The 19906-nt window shown below is 38.6% G+C and overlaps 1 protein-coding gene across 1 annotated transcript in view; it reads right to left on the bottom strand.

Moving 5' to 3' along the window:
- The window catches only part of Dhc93AB (Dynein heavy chain at 93AB), a 2991564-nt gene that overhangs the window by 2433946 nt on the left and 537712 nt on the right, over positions 1-19906 (bottom strand). The window contains exon 4 of the mRNA XM_067759821.1: positions 4573-4784. Within this exon, the coding sequence (XP_067615922.1) occupies positions 4573-4784 (212 nt within the window). The remainder of the gene's footprint in view (positions 1-4572; positions 4785-19906) is intronic.

The raw sequence follows: 19906 nt of genomic DNA, 5'->3' as shown, positions 1-19906 counted from the left end.
TCACTATAGGTACAATGTTGTTAATGTTAATGTTATTATGTTAATATTATTTTACTGGCAGCATTGCGGCTAAGGTACGGACCTGGACACAAAACACACAAACACATAGACGCATATACACTCTGCCACTCATTTAAGCCAGTATTGAGACAGGCTGTCGTTACACATCCAAGATGGAAACTCAACTGGAAGAACAGAAAACATATATGGCATCCAAAATGGAATCACAGGAGACACGTATTGCAGAAATGTTGTCAGAAATAACATCAAAGATGGAAAAACCGCAGCAGTGAACAACTGGAATGCGAAAGATAAAGTTGCTGCACTGTTCGTGGCATTGAAGGGGCCAGCAGCGGAAATCCTACAGACGATTCCCGAAGGAGAGCGGAACAATTATGAAGCATTGATGGCTGCCCTAGAGAGACGATACGGAACTGAGCATAGGAGACAGATATACCAAATGGAGTTGCTGAACCGCTTCCAGAGGCCTGGTGAAACATTGCAAGAGTTTTGGTCGGATATTGAAAGGCTAGCACATTTAGCGAATGCGGATGCACCCGTGGAATACACTGAAAGGGTATAGACTCAGAGCTTTATAAATGGCATACGAGATGTGGAAACGAAGCGGGCTACATATGCGAATTCAAAATTAACATTTGCTGAAACGGTATCGCATGCTCTTATTCAGGAAACAGCGTCGCTTCTGTGTAAGCCAGTTTTTAAAGCACGCCGTGTGGAAGTAGAAAGGCCAGAGTGGGTAGACGCAATATTGGAGGCGCTGAAAGGATCGCAAAAGCGGAGTGGAAAAGTTACCAAATGCTTCAAATGCGGAAAATCCGGTCACATTGCACGTCATTGCGATCTTGGTCCTAGTAGTTCCAACAATGGGGGTGGCCGTAAACGCAAAGCTGGCGGAAATGAGAAAGAGCGTGTCGGATGTAAAGAACGAAAACTTGCCCCGGCTATTGAATGTCCTGTGATATCTGTGTCGCAGATTGGAAGGAAATCAAGCAGTCTTACCATCAGAGGGAATGTGGATGGTAAAAAGCGTGTACTGACTGTAGATACGGGGGCATCTCATTCCTTGATTCGATCTGATTTGGTCTACAGGAGAGTAAAGTCATTACCTGGAGCAAGGTTGCGTATGGTCACAGGCGAGTATAATCAAGTCCAAGGCGAAGTGGTATGTGAGGTATTAATTGGAAAAGTCATGGTTCTACACAAATTCGTTGTGGCAGAGATCGTTGATGAAGTCATATTGGGAGTGGACTTCTTGGTTGACCATGACATCAGGATCGATATGCGGAGAAAAATTATGCGCTATAAGAACCAGGAAATACCACTTAACTTTAGTTTGGAAAAAGGGTTCAACAGTAATCGGGTACTGGTGGAAAAGACTCGACAAAAACCACGAAAGTCAAAGGCAAAGGTTGATAGATCGAATGGGCCAAATAAATCAAAATCAAAAGTACCTGCGAGAGAAACACTGGCATTAACAAAACCTAAAAGACGCAGGAAAACTAAGCAACGAATTTCCGAGAAAGAATACGAGGGTAGTTTCAAGCCAGAGCGCACTACTGTGGGGAAACGTGGGAACGATGCTGATTATGCAAAGCAAATCCGTCCAGAGCAAGCTCTACGAAGTAGTTCATTGGCTAAACAACAGAGTGTGAAGGAACGAACCAGGGTATTGAGTGGTACGATGAAACACATGTCCCATGAGAACAATAATTCGAAAGGTTTCTTGGCGGGAGATTTGGTACTGTTATACAACCCTCACCGGCGGAAAGGTGTTCCATCCAAATTTCGGTGCAGTTGGGAAGGCCCGTACAAGGTTGTAAAGAAGATCAGTGATACCATCTACCGCATACAAAGCACTGAGAAACCACGGAGTAGAAGAGTGGTACATTTGGTGATGATAGCAGCGTTTAGATCGAGAGATTTGTCTGATCGGGACGATCAGACTTAGGTGGAGGGCAGTGTTACGAATATTAGCAAAACTAAGGAGTGCTGCCGTCTCTAAGCCGTCGCTAAGCAGTGACGTGAATGCACATCAATAATTCAATCATTATGTATCTACATAAACGAAACAATAACTGCGTCTACATATATGTACCATGTACGTATACGAGCAGCGGAGAGTCAATGCACTAAAACATGCATATATCTGAGATACTTCTATAAGTATACAATGAGAAAAACTATAAAATTGTGCAATTTTAGTTATAGCTGAGAAGTTTGAGAGCTCATGGACAATGCTAGTAGATTCTAGAAGATGCGAACGAGGAAACCAGAGAGTATAAAAAGGCGCAGATGTAGAGGCGCTGGAATTCAGTTTTATTTGAGTTGTCAAGCAGTTACGACTAAGACGATATCTAGCGAGCAATAGCAGTATTATTTTGAAAGTCATTTTCATTTAAGCTATCAGTTTGGTTATTAAGCTATTCGTTGCACAGTTTGAGTGTTATTGTGAAGTATTTTAATAAAGGCAATTTTTTCATTATTCAATACTGGAGGATAAGAGGATTTGCAGCAAATTCGTTACAATGCATGTATGAATTGAAAGCGCCCTATGAAAAAAATCGCCGCTAGGTGGCGCAAGGATCGAAATATTCCGAAAAATCGTATTTGTGGCCAGATTTGGCTCATATTTGGAACACATAATATACACAAGAATAGAAAGAGACCTATGGAAAAACTCGCCGCTGGGTGGCGCAAGGATCGAGATATTCAAAAAATCGTATTTGTGTTCCGATTTGGCTCATATTTGGAACACGTAATACATACAAGAATAGAAAGAGACCTATCAAAAAAATCGCCGCTAGGTGGCGCAAGGATCGGGATATTCACAAAATTGTTTTTGTGGCCCGATTTGGTTCATATTTGGAACACATAATACACACATGAATAGAAAGCGACCTATGAAAAAAACGCCACTAGGTGGCGCAAGGATCGAGATATTCAAAACAATCGTATTTGTGGTCCGATGTGGCTCATATTTGGAACACATAATACACACAGGAATAGAAAGAGACCTTTGAAAAAATATCACCGCTAGGTGGCACAACGATCGATATGTTCAAAAAATCGTATTTATGGTCCGATTTGGTCCATATTTGGAACACATATATATACATAAAAAAAATTTTTAGTTAAACGGTTTTATTGAAAACAATATTTACATAAAGTAATAATAATACTAAAAGCTAGAAAATAATTAGGTAGGTCCTAGGTACTAGTCATCACACTCCTCATCAATCTAGGACGTTGATCAGACAATTAAATAAAAGCGTTGGACGCGTCAAATTTCTATTGATAGTCATAAGTAAGACCAGCTTAACCTTAATAAAGTTATGCTAGGCCTCACATTTTCAGAAATTTCAGGCGCCCAATGCTTTTATTTCATTATCTGATCGACACCCTAGATTTATAAGGAGTGTGATGACTAGTACCTAGGACCTACCTAATTATTTTCTAGCTTGTAGTATTATTATTACTTCATGTAAATATTGCTTTCAATGAAACCGTTTAACTTAAAATTTTTTTAAATTATTTTATTAAATTATATTCTCCCGAGCTGGGAATCGAAATAGGCTCATCAAATTTCAAATCAATTGTATCAAAATTTTTATTGAAATAATTATAATGTCTTCTAAAATTTTATTGCCGGGTCCCCTGTATAGAAGCGTAACACATGAGACATTGTGCGTTACCAAAGACATCTGAAATCATAAAAAAGTTTTTGTCATTAATTTTTAATCGCGCATAAAGTGCTATCTCATAAAATGTAAGGAACTAAGCGACTGTCTTGTTACCTCGTTGCTGTCTGTGAAACGACTTATATGAAGATTATGTTTTTATGCCACTGTGGCGCATTTAGGGCTGATTACATTCAACACGGCGTGTGCAGACCACAACCACAATAAAGCAAAGCTTGACGACAATATAAATTACAGCAAACAGTAGCGAAAAATGTAGACAAAAATATTAATTATGTTTAAAAAACGCCCAAAAGAATGATTTTAGTTTTTATTATCTGTTATTTATCTACTTCTATTTTAGCTTTTATTGACAAAATAAAAAGGACGCCACTCACTGTCGCTTCCCATAAATAGAATTAGGTTTAACCTGGCTACAACGGCTTTAATGATTGATTGAGGTGCTGCTCTGATTCAAGTTTTATACTGTGCTCTGCATCATTGAATAGAATATATATAGAAAATAATGAGTTATAACTTGCGGGTTGATTTGTATATAGTGTATTGTACTATGGATTGTAGAATAGAATACCAATGAATTGTTAAATGCACACTCCGTATGTATATATGTTGAGAATACTTATGCCAGGTTTTTCAGTGCGAGTTTAAACTACAGTTAAAGTTGACTAGATTTTAACCCTGCCACTTATCAATATGCTTTAATACAGGTTCAATGTTGTATAGAATTGCCCCACTCGTTGCGATGGAACACCCGAGTTAGCATTCTTTTTTTTCTGTAGCGTGGTAGTTAGGCACAATTCAATTTCTCTATACAAAACCTATAATTAAATATTTATATATACACACTTCTTACCTGATATATTATAAGATTACAGAGTTGCTTCAACAAAACCGTTATTTTCGACGAGTTGCTGTAATAACGAGAACTACCCCACATGGTGCAAACAACGTACATCAATTGAATTAGCAAAGGTTTGCATTCAGCAAAATCCATTTCTTCCAGTAACTGAATCAAACGTTTCAGAGGATTAAGGTAGAGTGTTATGTCTTTTGCTTCAGCCAATGCTATCGTATACAAAACAAAAATAAAGGATATGAGCTAGGGTTAATAAACGTACATACATACATACTTATAAACGCTATTGTGGTTGTCTAAAAAAATCCTATGCATTTCAATGAGATCTTTGGTTTGTATATGTGCCGGAGTTATAATGTTCTTGTACGGATCCAGTTTATACTGCGACCATAGATGTATTATATGGTGGGGTGCAATAACACCATACGCAAAAAGGCCATAATGGCTTTATTTCACGGTGCATTGAAAACAAGGCCATAATTTTCATATGGCCTTTATTAAAATTTTTAATGGAAATAAAGCCGTTTCGGTCCTATTGCGTTATCCAAATCTTATATCTAAAGAAGATAACACAGTTTGCGACGGAAGTACGGTGTAAATGCGAAGGGATGCTGTGGCCCTAGGACGCTGGGCAGCAGTGTTATGCATCTTATATAGAAACTGTTTTCTGTCTATCCAATAAATCTGGAAATAACGAACTATACATTTTTCTATTTATTAGAAATTTAAGTATATATTGTAACGAATTTAGGAAGTTCCTGTTTATTTTACAGCTTCTATTAACGTTCGAATCACTGAATTGTCGAATAAATAGCTCAAATATTAAGTATAGCAAAATATTCTTTATTTACAACTCTACTGTGGCAATATCACTTCACAATTACAGTACTAGCATACTTCACTAATAGCGTGTTTAAATCAAACTGACCGACTCTTCCTCAGTTTGCGTTGCTCTTATACGCTCTGTTGCCTCGTTCGCATATTTATCGTAAGGTTTTGACTTTTCGCGAACAGCTGCCTATTTAGTTTTCCGTTATGTATCTGATATTCACGTTTGTCTTCTAGTTATATGCGTGAGTATGTTGAGTAATAACTTCTGCTCTTAGCTGCTGCTCACATGTGTGTATGTAAAATATTATCTTAGCAATTAGCTTCGCTGTTTACATGTACATATGTGTGGCTGCTTGCTTTACTCTTGTTGTGCATTTATTTGCTAGCAACATAGTGATGTATGGAAGTGCTAATATGCGGCACAATATGAATGAATATTTTTTATTTTTTATATAGATTTATTTTGTCTCGTTATTGGCCGCTAGTGTTTAGAAAAACTGAAATTTTTGGTTGAGCTCAAGGCCGGATTTTCTTAAATAAAACACTTGGATGTGTATTTTACTTTGTTTTTATTTTTCAATATTTCGACTTCAGTCTGAAGTCATCCTCAGGACTAGAAATAACATGAAACATAATTATTAAAGCCAAAAAAGGCATCAACAAACATTCATTACTTACATCTTAAGCTACGCATTGAAGACTAAAAAAGATCTACAATAGTTATATGTAACAAGCATACAATTGGTATAGACCGAAAAAGTAAACAAACAAAAGAACAGTAATCGTAAACAAAATTCATAAAACACAACCACACATAAGACAGCAAACAGATGAACATCCCAATATGTCATAGATGTCGTCCCGACGACGAACGTACATGCATACATATATATAAATAATTCCATCAGCATTGTTTTTTGTGTCTAAGTAACAGGTTGCGGTATGCATATGCATAATCGGCTGTGTCTGATTTGAAATTCATTTTCCTGTCATTAGGGGTGTCCAAAATATGTAGCATTTCTAATATAAATCGTTTGTTACAGTTTTTCTCTTTTTCTAAGATGATTGAATTATCGAAGTCAGGGTAGTGTCCGGTATCCTTGCAGTGGGATGATAACGCCGTTTTGTTTTCCGAAAAATTATTCCTTAATTTTATATTTGATTTGTGTGCAGATATCCTTGTTTTGGGTTTTGATTTTGTAGTACCCACATATACCTTCTGGCATTCGTGGGACCTGTCGCCATTACAAGGAATCTTGTATACCACAGCGGACTGCTCCTGTATGGGTATCTTACCTTTCATGTTGATGCCTTTTTTGGTTTTTATAATTATGTTTCATGTTATTTCTAGTCCTGAGGATGACCTCAGACTGAAGTCGAAATATTGAAAAAAAAAAAAAAAAAAATAAACATCCAAGTGTTTTATTTAAGAAAACCCGGCCTTGAGCTTAACCAAAAATTTCAGTTTTTTTTAAACACTAACGGCCTATAACGAGACAAAATAATATTAAAACGGAGAGCACACCGACAAGTTCTAGACCCTTCAAATGTGTACAAAAACTTCAAAAAGGGTTATAATATTACAACTAAAAAACACGTAAAAGAATACCAACGTACTTCACATCAAATAACAAGAATGTTAGAGTCGGCGATATTCCTAGAAATGTGTAGAAGAAATGGAGTTATACCTAATTTCATAAATAATGCAACCAACAACATCCTGTACACAATCAACAACAACACAAAGAACCACATTTTGCCAATAAATATTTCGCGCGCAGTGAACGCATACATGGAGAAGATCAAAATTAAGCTTTTAAATATTCTTATCGCCATCAAACACCAACTTCTGCGACAAAAAGGAAAAGAGGTAAATATACTTAAAACACAAATAAAACAAGACATGAACCAAGACGACTTCAACGCTTTCTTTGAAAGTGAAGAGCTTCTGACGAAAAAACGAAAAACCAAAATCAAAAACACGCAAATTAACAAATACAAGAGGTTGGAAAACAAACAACAACAATTTTTGAATATTGGGGTGATACCTGAATTTATTTGTAACACGACAAATTTACAAATACCGACAAACGTTCAGTGGCTTCTCTCTCTTGGCCCCAAATACGCTTTACCAACAGATAACAAACAGGTTCCACTATTTTAAATGATAGCGGATGGGGAAAATTACATCCAAACAATTAGAGATAAAGATACACAAGAGATTGAGCGGAACAACTTGACGACACTTATAAGAAATCACATGAGCAAAAAGACAACTTCGGTAAGAGACAAGTTTACACGAGATACACTTCGTTCCACTAAACAATTTTTGAAAGAATATGAGCAACTGTTAGTATTAAATGCAGACAAGGGCAATGTCACGGTACTAATGGACAAATCAGAGTACGACCAAAAGATGCAGAGTATAGTTAATGATATAACTACTTACAAAGTGCTGAAGCAAGCCCCCACTAATAGACTGCAAGAACAGAATAATGAGATAGTAGAGAAAATGTACAACAATAAAGTTTTTGACTTAAAAGAAAAATTTAGTCTCAAATGTAAAACGTCCAATGCTCCCCGTATATATGGTCTGCCCAAAACCCACAAGAGCGGCATTCCCCTCAGACACATTTGTTCTTCTGTCAATTCTCCGTCCTACAATTTATGTCAATTTGTCGTCCAAATTTAAAAAAAAATTTACTATATCATCGAAGTATAATGTTAAAGACGCGATAGAATTCAAGAATAAAATAAAAGATACATATGTTTATGACGATGAGAGTTTAGTGTCGTTTGATGTTGTTTCGTTATTCCCGAGTATCCCCGTAGATTTGGCTCTCGATATTATAGAGTCTAAGTGGAACAAGATTAAGGAACACACCTTCATGACCAAAGAACTTTTCATGACAGTGGTCAAGTTCTGCATAAAAGATAACAGGTACTTTAAGTACAATGAAAAAATATATGAGCAACGTTCAGGTATGCCGATGGGATCACCTGCGTCACCTGTCGTAGCGGACATTGTAATGGAGGATCTGTTAACAAGGTTTGAGACGGACTCCCTAAACAAACCACGGTTACTCACGAAATATGTGGATGACATATTCGCTAGTATCACGACAGAACACGCAGACGTGATGCTTAATCTTCTTAATAGCTATCACAAATCTATAAAGTTCACGATATAGATAGGTGGACAGATACCATTTCTAGATACACTAATAATTAAGAGGAACAACAAGTTGAAGATAAATTGGTACAGAAAGTCAACCGCATCTGGCAGGCTTATAAACTTCAACTCAAACCATGAAAAGAGTTCAATAACAAATACTGCCAATAATTTTGTAAAACGGGTTCTTTCCATAAGCGATAAAATTTTCCACCATGAGAATAAGAAGATTATCGAAAATATACTCGAGGATAACGATTTTCCCGTCAAATTAATAAGGAAATTGATTTTTAATTATCGGCCCAGTGATACAAATACCGAATGATCTGCAAATGATAAAATATATAAATCAGCAACGTACGTCGCAGGATTGTCCGAAAGAATAAAATATTCTAATATGTATGATAAAGAAAACGTGCGACTAGCCTTTACATATGGCAATACTCTTCGGAATATTTTCAGTAACATGAAAGATAAGATACCCATATAGGATCAGTCCGATGTGGTATACAAGATTCCTTGTAATGGCGACGGGTCCCACGTATGCCAGAAGGTATTTTTGGGTACTACAAAATCAAAACTCAAAACAAGGATATCTGCACACAAATCAAATATAAAATGACGTTTTCATCCCACTTCAAGGATACCGGACACTACCCTGATTTCGATAATGTAATCATCTTATAAAAAGAGAAAAACTATAACAAACGATTTATATTAGAAATGCCACATATCTTGGACACCCCTAATGACAAGAAAATGAATTTCAAATCAGACACAGCCGATCGTGCATATGCATTCCGCAACCTGTTACTTAGGCACAAAAAACAATGCTGATCGAATTATTTATATATATGTATGTAAGTACGTTCGTCGTCGGGACAACAACTATGACATATTGGGATGATCATCTGTTTGCTGTCTTATGTGTGGTTGTGTTTAATGAATTTTGTTTACGATTACTGTTCTTATGTTTGTTTACTTTTTCAGTCTATACCAATTGTATGCTTGTTACATATAACTATTGTAGAGCTTTTTAGTCTTCAAAGCCATTGTTTACTATATAGTTTGGCAGCTTAAACAGAGGTTATGTTGCGAATAGAGTGGAAGGCAGTGGACTAGGCAGTCGAATGTCATATAATGAAGGAATGGTGTTCGGAGTTTTTTCAATGTTTTAAACAAAAATGATAAAAGCTTTAATATAAATAAAACTATTGTTTTAATAACAACAAAAACGCCTTATATATTCTATATACATAAATTCGTAAGGATTATCTCACTTTAAAATTTGAGTTGAATAATCTAAAGTTCTTTTTTTTGAAACTGAGTCGAGAACTGTGCGTGTGAATGTTCGAATTTTCACCGATCAGCTGTTAGTTGCGCTACTTGGTAAAATTTACAATGTTCAAAGCGTAGCTTAAGATGTAAGTAATGAATGTTTGTTGATGCCTTTTTTGGCTTTAATATTACTGAAGTCGAAATATTGAAAAACAAAAACAAAATAAAATACACATCCAAGTGTTTTATTTAAGAAAACCCGGCCTTGAGCTCAACCAAAAATTTCAGTTTTATTTTGATTTATTCATTTATTTCTAACAACTTATACTAAGTCTAGCTTATACCTACACTAGCAGACCCGTCAATCGTTGTTCTGCCCTAAATTTGGTCTATCTCCATACATTTTAATAAACTTTTTCCGTCTAACTAGTTATGTGGGTATTATTAATTCATGTCTTTGTTTCGGCTTCGCATGCACATTTATCAGTTTTGCCAAGTTAATGCAACTAAATCGAATATCACAATGAAAATAACTTTAAAGCTCTCGGCAACAACTTACATTTGATATCCATATTACACACACATTCTAGGGGTATCCGGGTCCAGGTTTTGCCCATGTCTTGAGACCCTAGTCACCCAGCGGTATGAAAATTACTCTGTACTAAAGCACTCATCAACAGCTTCAATTTGATACCCATAATGTAAAAACATATTCTAGTGTTACCCTGATGCACGTTTTGGCCTATATCTCGAAACCCTTCACAAATAGGTATGAAAACTACCCTGTACTAAAGCACTCATCAACAGTTTTCATTTGTTATCCATATTGTACAAACACTTTCGGGGGGTACCCGGGTCCACGTTTTGGCCTCAATCTCGAGACCCTAGTCACAAATAGGTATGAAAAGTACCCTGTACTAAAGCACTCATCAACAGCTTTCATTCGTTATCCATATTCTATAAACACATTCAAGGGGTACCCGCGTCCACGTTTTCGCTTATATCTCGAGACCCTAGTTACACGCGGGTACGAAAAATACCCCGTATCAAAGTACTCATAAACAGCTTAAATTCGATACCCATATTGTACAAACATATCCTAGGATTACCCAGGTCCACGTTTTGATCTCAAGACCCTATCCAGAATGGGATAAAATTAGCCTATGTCTGTCTCCTGGTTCTAAGCTACCCCTCCACCAATGTTCATCCGTTACTTCCTCTTCAATCACTCTTTATCTATTAAAATAGGACGTGTGGCACTCGGGGACTGCCGCGGTAAAGCTATTGCTTATTATCAACTTATGGAATTATAATATTTATGCAACATTTTGTTTTCTTTGATATTAATTCAAGTTTTGTCTTTGATATTAATTCAAGTTAACCTTTTTAAGCGTTGTGAACGATAAGAAAACAAATTTTTTACTTATATTGAATAAATGAGAAGTTAATATTTAACTTTCACTTTAACTTTAAATTTAGCTTTAACTTTAACTTTCACTTTAACTTTAACATTCACTTAAACTTTAACTTTATTTTTAACTTTAGCTTTAATTTTAACTTTAACATTCACTTTAACTTTAACTTTAACTTTAACTGTAACTTTAAAATTAACTTTAACTTTAACCTTAACCTTAACTTTAACTTTAACTTTGACTTTAACTTTAGCTTTAGCTTTAACTTTAACTTTAACGTTAACTTTAACTTTAACTTTAACTTTGACTTTGACTTTAACTTTAACTTTCATTTTAACTTTAACTTTAAGTTTAACTTTAACTTTAACTTTAACATTCACTTTAACTTTAACTTTAACTGTAACTTTAAATTTAACTTTAACTTTAACCTTAACTTTAACTTTAACTTTAACTTTGACTTTAATTTTAACTTTAGCTTTAACTTTAAATTTAACTTTAACTTTAATTTTAACCTTAACTTTAACTTTAACTTTGACTTTAACTTTAACTTTAACTTTAACTTTAACTTTAACTTTGACTTTAACTTTAACTTTCATTTTAACTTTAACTTTAAGTTTAACTTTATTTTTAACTTTCACTTTAACTTTCGCTTTAACTTTAATTTTAGCTTTAACTTTAACTTTAACTTTCGCTTTAACTTTAACATTCACTTTAACTTTAACTTTAACTTCTTTAACTACTTTAGCTTTAACTTTAACTTTAACTTTAACTTCAACTTTAACTTTAACCTTAACTTTAACTTTAACTTTGACTTTAACTTTAACTTTAACCTTAACTTTAACTTTAACTTTACTTTTAACTTTAACTTTAACTTTAACTTCAACTTTAACTTTAACCTTAACTTTAACTTTAACTTTATTTTTAACTTTAACTTTCGCTTTAACTTTAACATTCACTTTAACTTTAACTTTCACTTTAACTTTAATTTTAACTTTAACTTTCACTTTAAGTTTAACTTTATTTTTAACTTTAAATTTCGCTTTAACTTTAACATTCACTTTAACTTTAACTTTATGATCCGGGGTGGGCGTGAGCTTAGCACCTGCTAACAAGCCAACCTAATATAAACGCACGCAAGTCATTTTCTGTCAAAAATGTCTCATGCACATACAACTTGTATGAGAGCAACTCAAATTGAATTTGCTGCGTGAAAACCTTACTCGATTTCCAATTTTTGTTCTGCATGACATTTAGATTTGACGTTTGCACACATGCTTCACATTGTCGCAACACATGCTTAATTGGGTTATGGCAAAAAACGCCGGTTGTTTGCGTGCGTTAAAAAAACGCAGTGCGGTTTTATTAGGTTGGCTTGTAAGCATGGCGGAACGATACAAGTTGGCAGCATTGGACAGCTGATTATAAACTTTTTTATTTGATTTGATACAACAACTTCCAGCGCAGTACGATTTTGACATTTGTCCATCGAATTTACAAAAACGAAGTACACGGAATTTTTATTTATGTTTGTAGGTATGTCACCATGCTGCCGCCTTGTGTCGTTCCGCCATGCTTGTAAGCGACCATATATGTATACGATAAGCGATAGCACAATGGCTACTTCGTGAAAATCAACGACAGCTCTTTTAGTTTGATTTCGATGGTCGTACGGTGAGGAAGGGTCGCACGCGCGCTTAAAACAGGGTACGAAAGAGTGCGTCGACACGTGTTCACCGTTCAAGCATTGAAATCAAACTAAATAAATAATTGATTTTGCTTTCGTGCTCGCTACGCGTTCGTGTTTACTAACACATTCTCAATTTGGTAACCGTGTAAATGTAGTGGTGCCCACCGCTGTTTATGATAGAGATTCAGTCCTGTTGCTAACACCGAATCTTTACGAAACTTTTCGAGCCTTTTCGAACCTTTTTTGACAAATACCCGTTACGGTTTTTTTTGATTTAGTCGCCAAGCCCGCGATAAAATCTATGCAATAGCTTAAAAAGCGCATCAAAATACGTTGCGTATTTTTAAAGGTTTAAGCAGTAAAAGGGACATAGGGACAGAAAAAGCGACTTTGTTTTATACTATGTAGTGATGTACATCCCTACATACCTATAAACCTACGCCCGAAGTTAAATAACGCAGCGAATGCTATATATGTACGTATGTATATGTCGCATCAAGCCTCACTCAAAAGCAATTAGCGCGGACAGTTCACAGCGAAGAAACACACATACGCATTTTTGATAAAAATGTTACTTTTGTTTAAACAATTTGGCTGATATAAGAAAGGAATCAAGTATTTTTTTTGATGCAGATCGAAGGTAAATAGTTCAAAGTTTTACTGAAAAGTAGAATTTTTTAAATCCATCCATCCGTTTATGAGTTATAGCTGTGTACACAAAAATTTTATTATTTTTTACTACATTTTGGCAATTTGCCAGGCCCCTATAACATATACCTTCAAATTGTATTAACTGTACCATCTCACATAGCTAAGCTTTCAAATGCAAAAAACCGTTTTAAAATCGGAGCATTCTGTGTGAAGTTATGTGCATACATGGCATTTAGCGACTTTATTTTATAAGAGTTATAGATATATTAGTTAATTTATAATCTAACTAGAGTTATTTATATGGATACATTGACTGCCCAAATGGAGTGAGAGATGGGTAGCAGACGAATGACACCAATGCAAGGATTTCACCAGTTGTATCTGACCCTTTAACATATTTAAAGTACGAAGGCAACATCTGAACGCCGATGCACTCATTTGGTTGAGTGATGCGTTACAGTATGAGCTTCGGCTACATTTGTATACGTGGGAAAGCTTCCTAGTGCCAGCGTAGAGTACTCGGAATAATTGTACAATTTGCGTTTAAATTCCCTTATTATTATTATTATTAGTCCTCGCTGCACTGCGTCTTTTATTTATTTCTCTTGTGCCTGACCTTTCAGCATATTGCCATATTAGTTGGTTGCTGTGCTGCCCGGCTATGGAGCCGGGCCCAAGTAGCACTCTAGGCGCCATTTTGATGCACTTCCTCCTGGAACCAATTACGTTTTTGATTGATGTACCCTGCGTATAGTTTTACTCAAACCACTTGGTTAGATCAATGAACGTACTGATGTCCTTGATTCGGCAGTTTGACACCGCCCTGTCTACAGCACCTGTCTACGGCACCCTTCTGTCTACAGCTCCTATACCTCTCATTGTAGGGGATACCCATTATATTCGCGTGTGTGCCAAACGGCCAGAGCCCTGTAATAGTGGCCGCGATTCTGTATATTTCCTTCCTAGACCTATTTGGTAGGTCATCGGTTCTTTTCTGGTTATAGTCTGGCCATATTAATTTGGTGATTCTACAGGTTTCCGTAGAGTATTAATCGCGGATTGCTATTTTCCTTATATAGGTGAGAATTTCTCTTTGAACTGATGTGAGTGGTCGATGCACCGCGACTGCTTCCGTGATGTCTAACGATGCTCCTTCCTTTGCTATTTCATCCGCTTTTTCGTTGCCGTCAATGTTCCTGCGGCCGGGTACCCAGCTGAGAGTGACAGCTGCCTGGTTGGCTGCTTCACGTAGCACCCTCTTACAGTTATCGACGGCTTTAGAGGATGTGTACGATGATTCTAGCGCTTTGAGTGTCACTTGGCTGTCGGAGTATATAACTACTTCACCGTCCATCCGGTTCTGCGAAAGAAGATGCAGGCCCTCTCTATTCCTTGCATCTCTGCTTGGAAGGTGCTGGTTGTGTTTGGAAGACGGATGGGGATTGCGACTTTTAGTTGGTTAAAGTAGACACCTGCACGGACGCCGCAGTCCATTTTGACCCGTCAGTGTAGATTGAGGTGGCCTCCTCCCTGCCAACTCTGTCGTCCGCTCAATCTGTTCTAGAGAGCATCTGCACTTTGTAATTTCTGTCGAAAATCAGTGTTTTTGAGAGGTAATCTGTTGTCGAATCCACATCGGTGAGCCTTGTTAAGATGTCACTGTGGCCATAACCTTTTTCTTTCCAGCATTTAGACTCCCTTAGTCTGATTGCTGTGCTGATCGCTGTATATCTGATGTGGAGGGTCAGTGGCAGCGGGTTAAGTATAACGTTTAGTGCATGCGTCGGGCACGATCTAAGTGCACTTACCCCTGCGCATGCTGGCCTTTGTATTTTGTCCAGTTTTTTAGTGTTGTATTGCTTGTTCAGGGCAGGCCACCAATATGGCTCCGTACGCCAGGATGGGCCTTATGACCACCGTGTAGAGCCACATCATAAGTTTTGGCTTTAGCCCCTAATTTCTGCTGACTATTCTCTTGCACGAGTAGTATGCGACATACGCCTTCTCTACTCTTTTTTCGATATTTGTTTTCCAATTTAACTTGTTGTCTATTTGGACGCCTAGGTACTTAACTCTAGTATGGAGCGAGAGTTCCGTTCCATCTATTGAGGGTAGTCGAAAAGTTGGTATTTTTGTTCTGTTACTGAACAGTATCAGTTCTGTTTTGTTAGGGATGATGTTGAGGCCGCACGATGTTGCCCAGTTGTGCAGTCTGCTTAGCGCCCCCTGAAAGATGTCGCGTAGCGTGGAGTGAAAAGCCCCCAAGACTGCATGACCACATCGTCTGCGTATGCTAGTGCCTTAACACCATTCTTTATGAGTTCGAATAGTATCTCGTTCAGTGCAATGACCCAGAGTAGTGGCGAGAGGACCCCGCCCTGGGGTGTACCTCTATTCACTTTGCGGGTCATTGTCACTGAGCCCATATCCGCTTGTATGGTTCTGTTTTCCAGCATTGATTGAGTCCATCCACAGATGTGGTTGTCAACTCCGGCCCTTTGCAGGGCTTCCAGAAAGCTGCTGGTGTGAAACCCGTTAGCTCATGGAGGGCGGTCTCCGTAGATCTACCCTTCATGTAGGCGTGCTGTGCCTTTGACAGATTTGGTACTGTTTTTATTGATCTAATATAGATATCTAGAAGCCTCTCAAGGACCTTGAGCATGCAGGATGTGAGGCTTATTGGCCTGTAGTCTTTGGCGTTTTCGTGTGTGCGTCTGCCCGCTTTTGGCAGAAAGATTACTTTTGTTTTTCTCCAGCTTTGTGGAATATAGGTCAGGGCGATACTAGCTCTGTATACCGTTTCAGCCAGAGGATCATTGGATCACCTAGTTTTTGTAGCATTACCGGGATAATGCCATCCAGACCGGGCGATTTCAATGGAGAGAAGCCATTTATAGCAAACCTGATCTTTTTGCTGTCTATTATCCTGTCCAGTAAGCCCTCTGAGGGCTGAGAGTCCCTGCAGAGAGATTCTTTTACTGGTGCTAGATCGCATCCAGGGAAGTGAGTATTGATGAGTGTGCCCAGGGAGTCCTCTGCTGAGTTTGTCTATAGGCCTACCTCGCATCTTATGAAGTGATTGTTGTGGTGTTCTTTGGACAGAATTTTACTCAGTCTGGAGTACTCGCGAGTGGTTTCTATTGAGGGGCAGAAGGATTGCCAGGATACAGCCTTCGCTACCCTTATAGCCTTCTTATATGCTTTGAGCGCCTCCCTATATGGCTGCCACTCCTTGGTTGTAGGGCGCTTATTAAATGCCTTCCGTACTGTCGTTCTAAGTTTACATATTGATAGAGCTATTGTTTCTTGTGTCTATTTAAACGTGTTTCATAACTGGCTCATGCCCGCTGAGCAGGTTGTGCGCTGGGCTTGGGAATCGCCAGGTAAAAGCAGATTGCAACGATAAATACCAATGTCGCCTCGTATTTGGAGAAACACCTTTTTTGGGGACGACCTTTACGTTTAAAGGACTACGACTTAAGGGCATGCACTTGGAAATTCCGTTCTCTTAAAGGGATTGGTGCTGGTTGTTGTCCTGGTGAAAGCAAAAGCCGACATCACCAACTTTAAAGAAATACGATAGGCGAAGAAAGAAAAAGACACAAATTTTGACATTTACTGACAAGTACTGACGTTCACGCCTGTGGACGAAAGTCTCGCCAGTGCTCGAAACATGGTCATAGCCAGCACCAGGCTTAGGCATAAAGATATATGTATATCAAGTAACATCGCTTTCCCCTGATCGAAAAATATGTAACCAGATCGACCACATTGTGATTGCTGGACATGGCACGCCGCCTCCAGTGTTTTAGATGTACGCAAGATTCGGGGACCAAACATCGATTCGGATCATTATCTTGTTGGAGTCAAAATACGCGTCCTCTACTGCACGACTAAAAGCAAGGAACAAAAACAAAAGGAAAGACTTCGAAAGGCTGCACTCGCAAAGACTGCCAATGAAAACTTTACAACAACATCCGGCGACATACAGAAGGCTTTACGCCCTGGGCAAATTCCTCTATAAGGAAAAAGGCAACTTGGCAACGGACTGCCAGGGAATATCTTTATTCTTAAGGGAACAATTTTGTGTTCTCTTAATGGAGAGGGCGATGTAACGCTCAGGGAAAACGATAAATCCGAGCGCGCAATCGATGATGATGGAATAAATGCCCCCACCAAGTTAGAATAGCGATAAATAAAATAAATAAATAAAAGGCGCGATAACCTCCGAAGAGCTTTTAGGGCGAGCATTTCTTCCACTTTGCGTTATGCTCCTTTTAGTTTTCTTCACAAAGAGGCGGGACGGGATCTACATATTTATTGTCGACTCCGCACGGTATCTGCAAGGCAGATTAATTTTCATTGAGAAGCTTTTTATGTTGAAAAAAAACTTTTTTATAATTTTTTTTTTTGCCCGGGAGTTGAACCCAGGAACCTCAATGAGATAGGCGGTGCGCGCTACAAGCACACCACTACAGCCCCCGCCGAGAATAGCGATCACCAGATCAAAAAACAACGCTCTGATGGATTGCCATCGGCGAAGAATTTATAAGGCGCCATAGGCTCAGTCAGAATTGGAAAGGACCTCTTCCAGCCGTTCGAAATTAAACGAGGTTTCAGAAGGGTGGCCCCTATCGACCGTTTTCTTTAATTTATTGCTGGAGAATATTATACAACCTGCAGAGCTTACACGCTGTTGAATATAATTTCTATAAGAGCATTCAATTAATGACGTGTGCTGAGGACATTGATATCATCAGCCTAAACACCCGCGACGTAGGTTCTGCTTATACCAAACTGGAAAAAGAAGCGGAAAAGATAGGTTTGATGGTGACTCAGCACAAAACAAAGTCCTGCTGTCACCAAGCAAAGAGTCAGCGCATTTGGGCTTTGGTAACCACACCATTGTTGGCAGCCATAATTTCGAAATAGTAAAAGACTTCGTATATTCGGAAGCCAGCATTAACATAAATAACAGCGTCAGCTTTGAAATCCATCGAAGAGTCACTCTTGCCAATGAATGCTACTTAGGCCTAGGTAGGCAATTGAAAAGTAAAGTCCTCTCTCGGCAAACGAAAGTCATGCTCTACTAGTCAGTTATCGTAACCGTATGCTATATGGTGGAGAAGTATGAAAACATCAGGGGGCTAAGATACTTGGCTTGGATATCATAAGTGGTTCCAGGCTCTGGATCAGGGACTGATATCAGTCTTAGACCGGCCATAGTGACGAATGTCACGCGTGATTAGTTATCACGTCCTGCACTAGGTGCCCCTGCTTCTACTGATAATGGCGGATCTAGAGAGGACAACTCGATAAAACCCGCACCCCCTGAGGCATTGTTCCGAGCTCAGGGGAGGGAGGACTCTGACTCTGACTCAGCCCCACGGGGACGTTTAGGGACCACCACCTGCGATACTGGGTGAAATCACCGCTGAAGCAAGGCGCAGAGGTGTTGGCGTGATCATCGGTGCCAATGCTAATGCCCATCATAGCATTTGGGGGAGCTCGGATACCAACACTAGAGGTGAGTATTTATTTACTTTTATTGTAGATGAGGGACTTTGTATATGTAATAGGGGGAATGACGCGACTTTTATTACTGCGGTAAGGGAGGAGGTCCTGGACCTCACCCTGGTTAGTAGAGAGCTGGAAGGTCGGATATCTGGATGGAGGGTTCTCAACGAGCACTCCTTCTCTGATCACCGATATATTCAGTTCTCAGTGAACGAAGAACGTCCCGGTAAAATATCTTTTAGGAACCCTAAAAGTACTAACTGGGACTTGTATTGTAGGAAGCTGGGAGAGCTACTGCCTGCGGTGCCTATCATTAGTTCGGGCCTGTCCGAATCTGAGATAGACGTTCTGGTGCAAAACTTCACCTCGGCAAGCAATAGCGCCTTTCAGCTGTCCTGCCCATTGAAAACTTACAGGGGGAAGGGCAAGCCGCCCTGGTGGTCGGATTCTCTTGACGACCTAAGAGCGTCCAGTCGGCGGGTCTTCAACAGAGCCAGGAGGAGTAAATTACCCTCGGACTGGGAGCTCTATAAGGTGAGTCTGGGGATTTATAAATATGAAATAAGGATAGCCAAGCGAGATGCAGGGCGAAGCTTCTGCGAAAACGTAGAAGGCTCCAATAATCCGCGAGGTTTAGAAAAATACTCTCTAGGAACCTCGCTCCTCTGAGGTATCTGAGAGATGATGGTGGGGACTGGTCGATGAGTAGCGAGGAGTCCCTAAGGCTTTTACTGGACAATCATTTTCCCGATGTCCCAGTTTCGCAGGGATCTTTGCCTGCAT

This window comes from Eurosta solidaginis, chromosome 1 (genome assembly GCF_040869045.1).
Source record: "Eurosta solidaginis isolate ZX-2024a chromosome 1, ASM4086904v1, whole genome shotgun sequence".
NCBI classification, from domain to species: Eukaryota; Metazoa; Arthropoda; class Insecta; order Diptera; family Tephritidae; genus Eurosta; species Eurosta solidaginis.
Note: the sequence above shows the minus strand (reverse complement) of the source record. Positions and strands in the feature narration are given on the sequence as shown.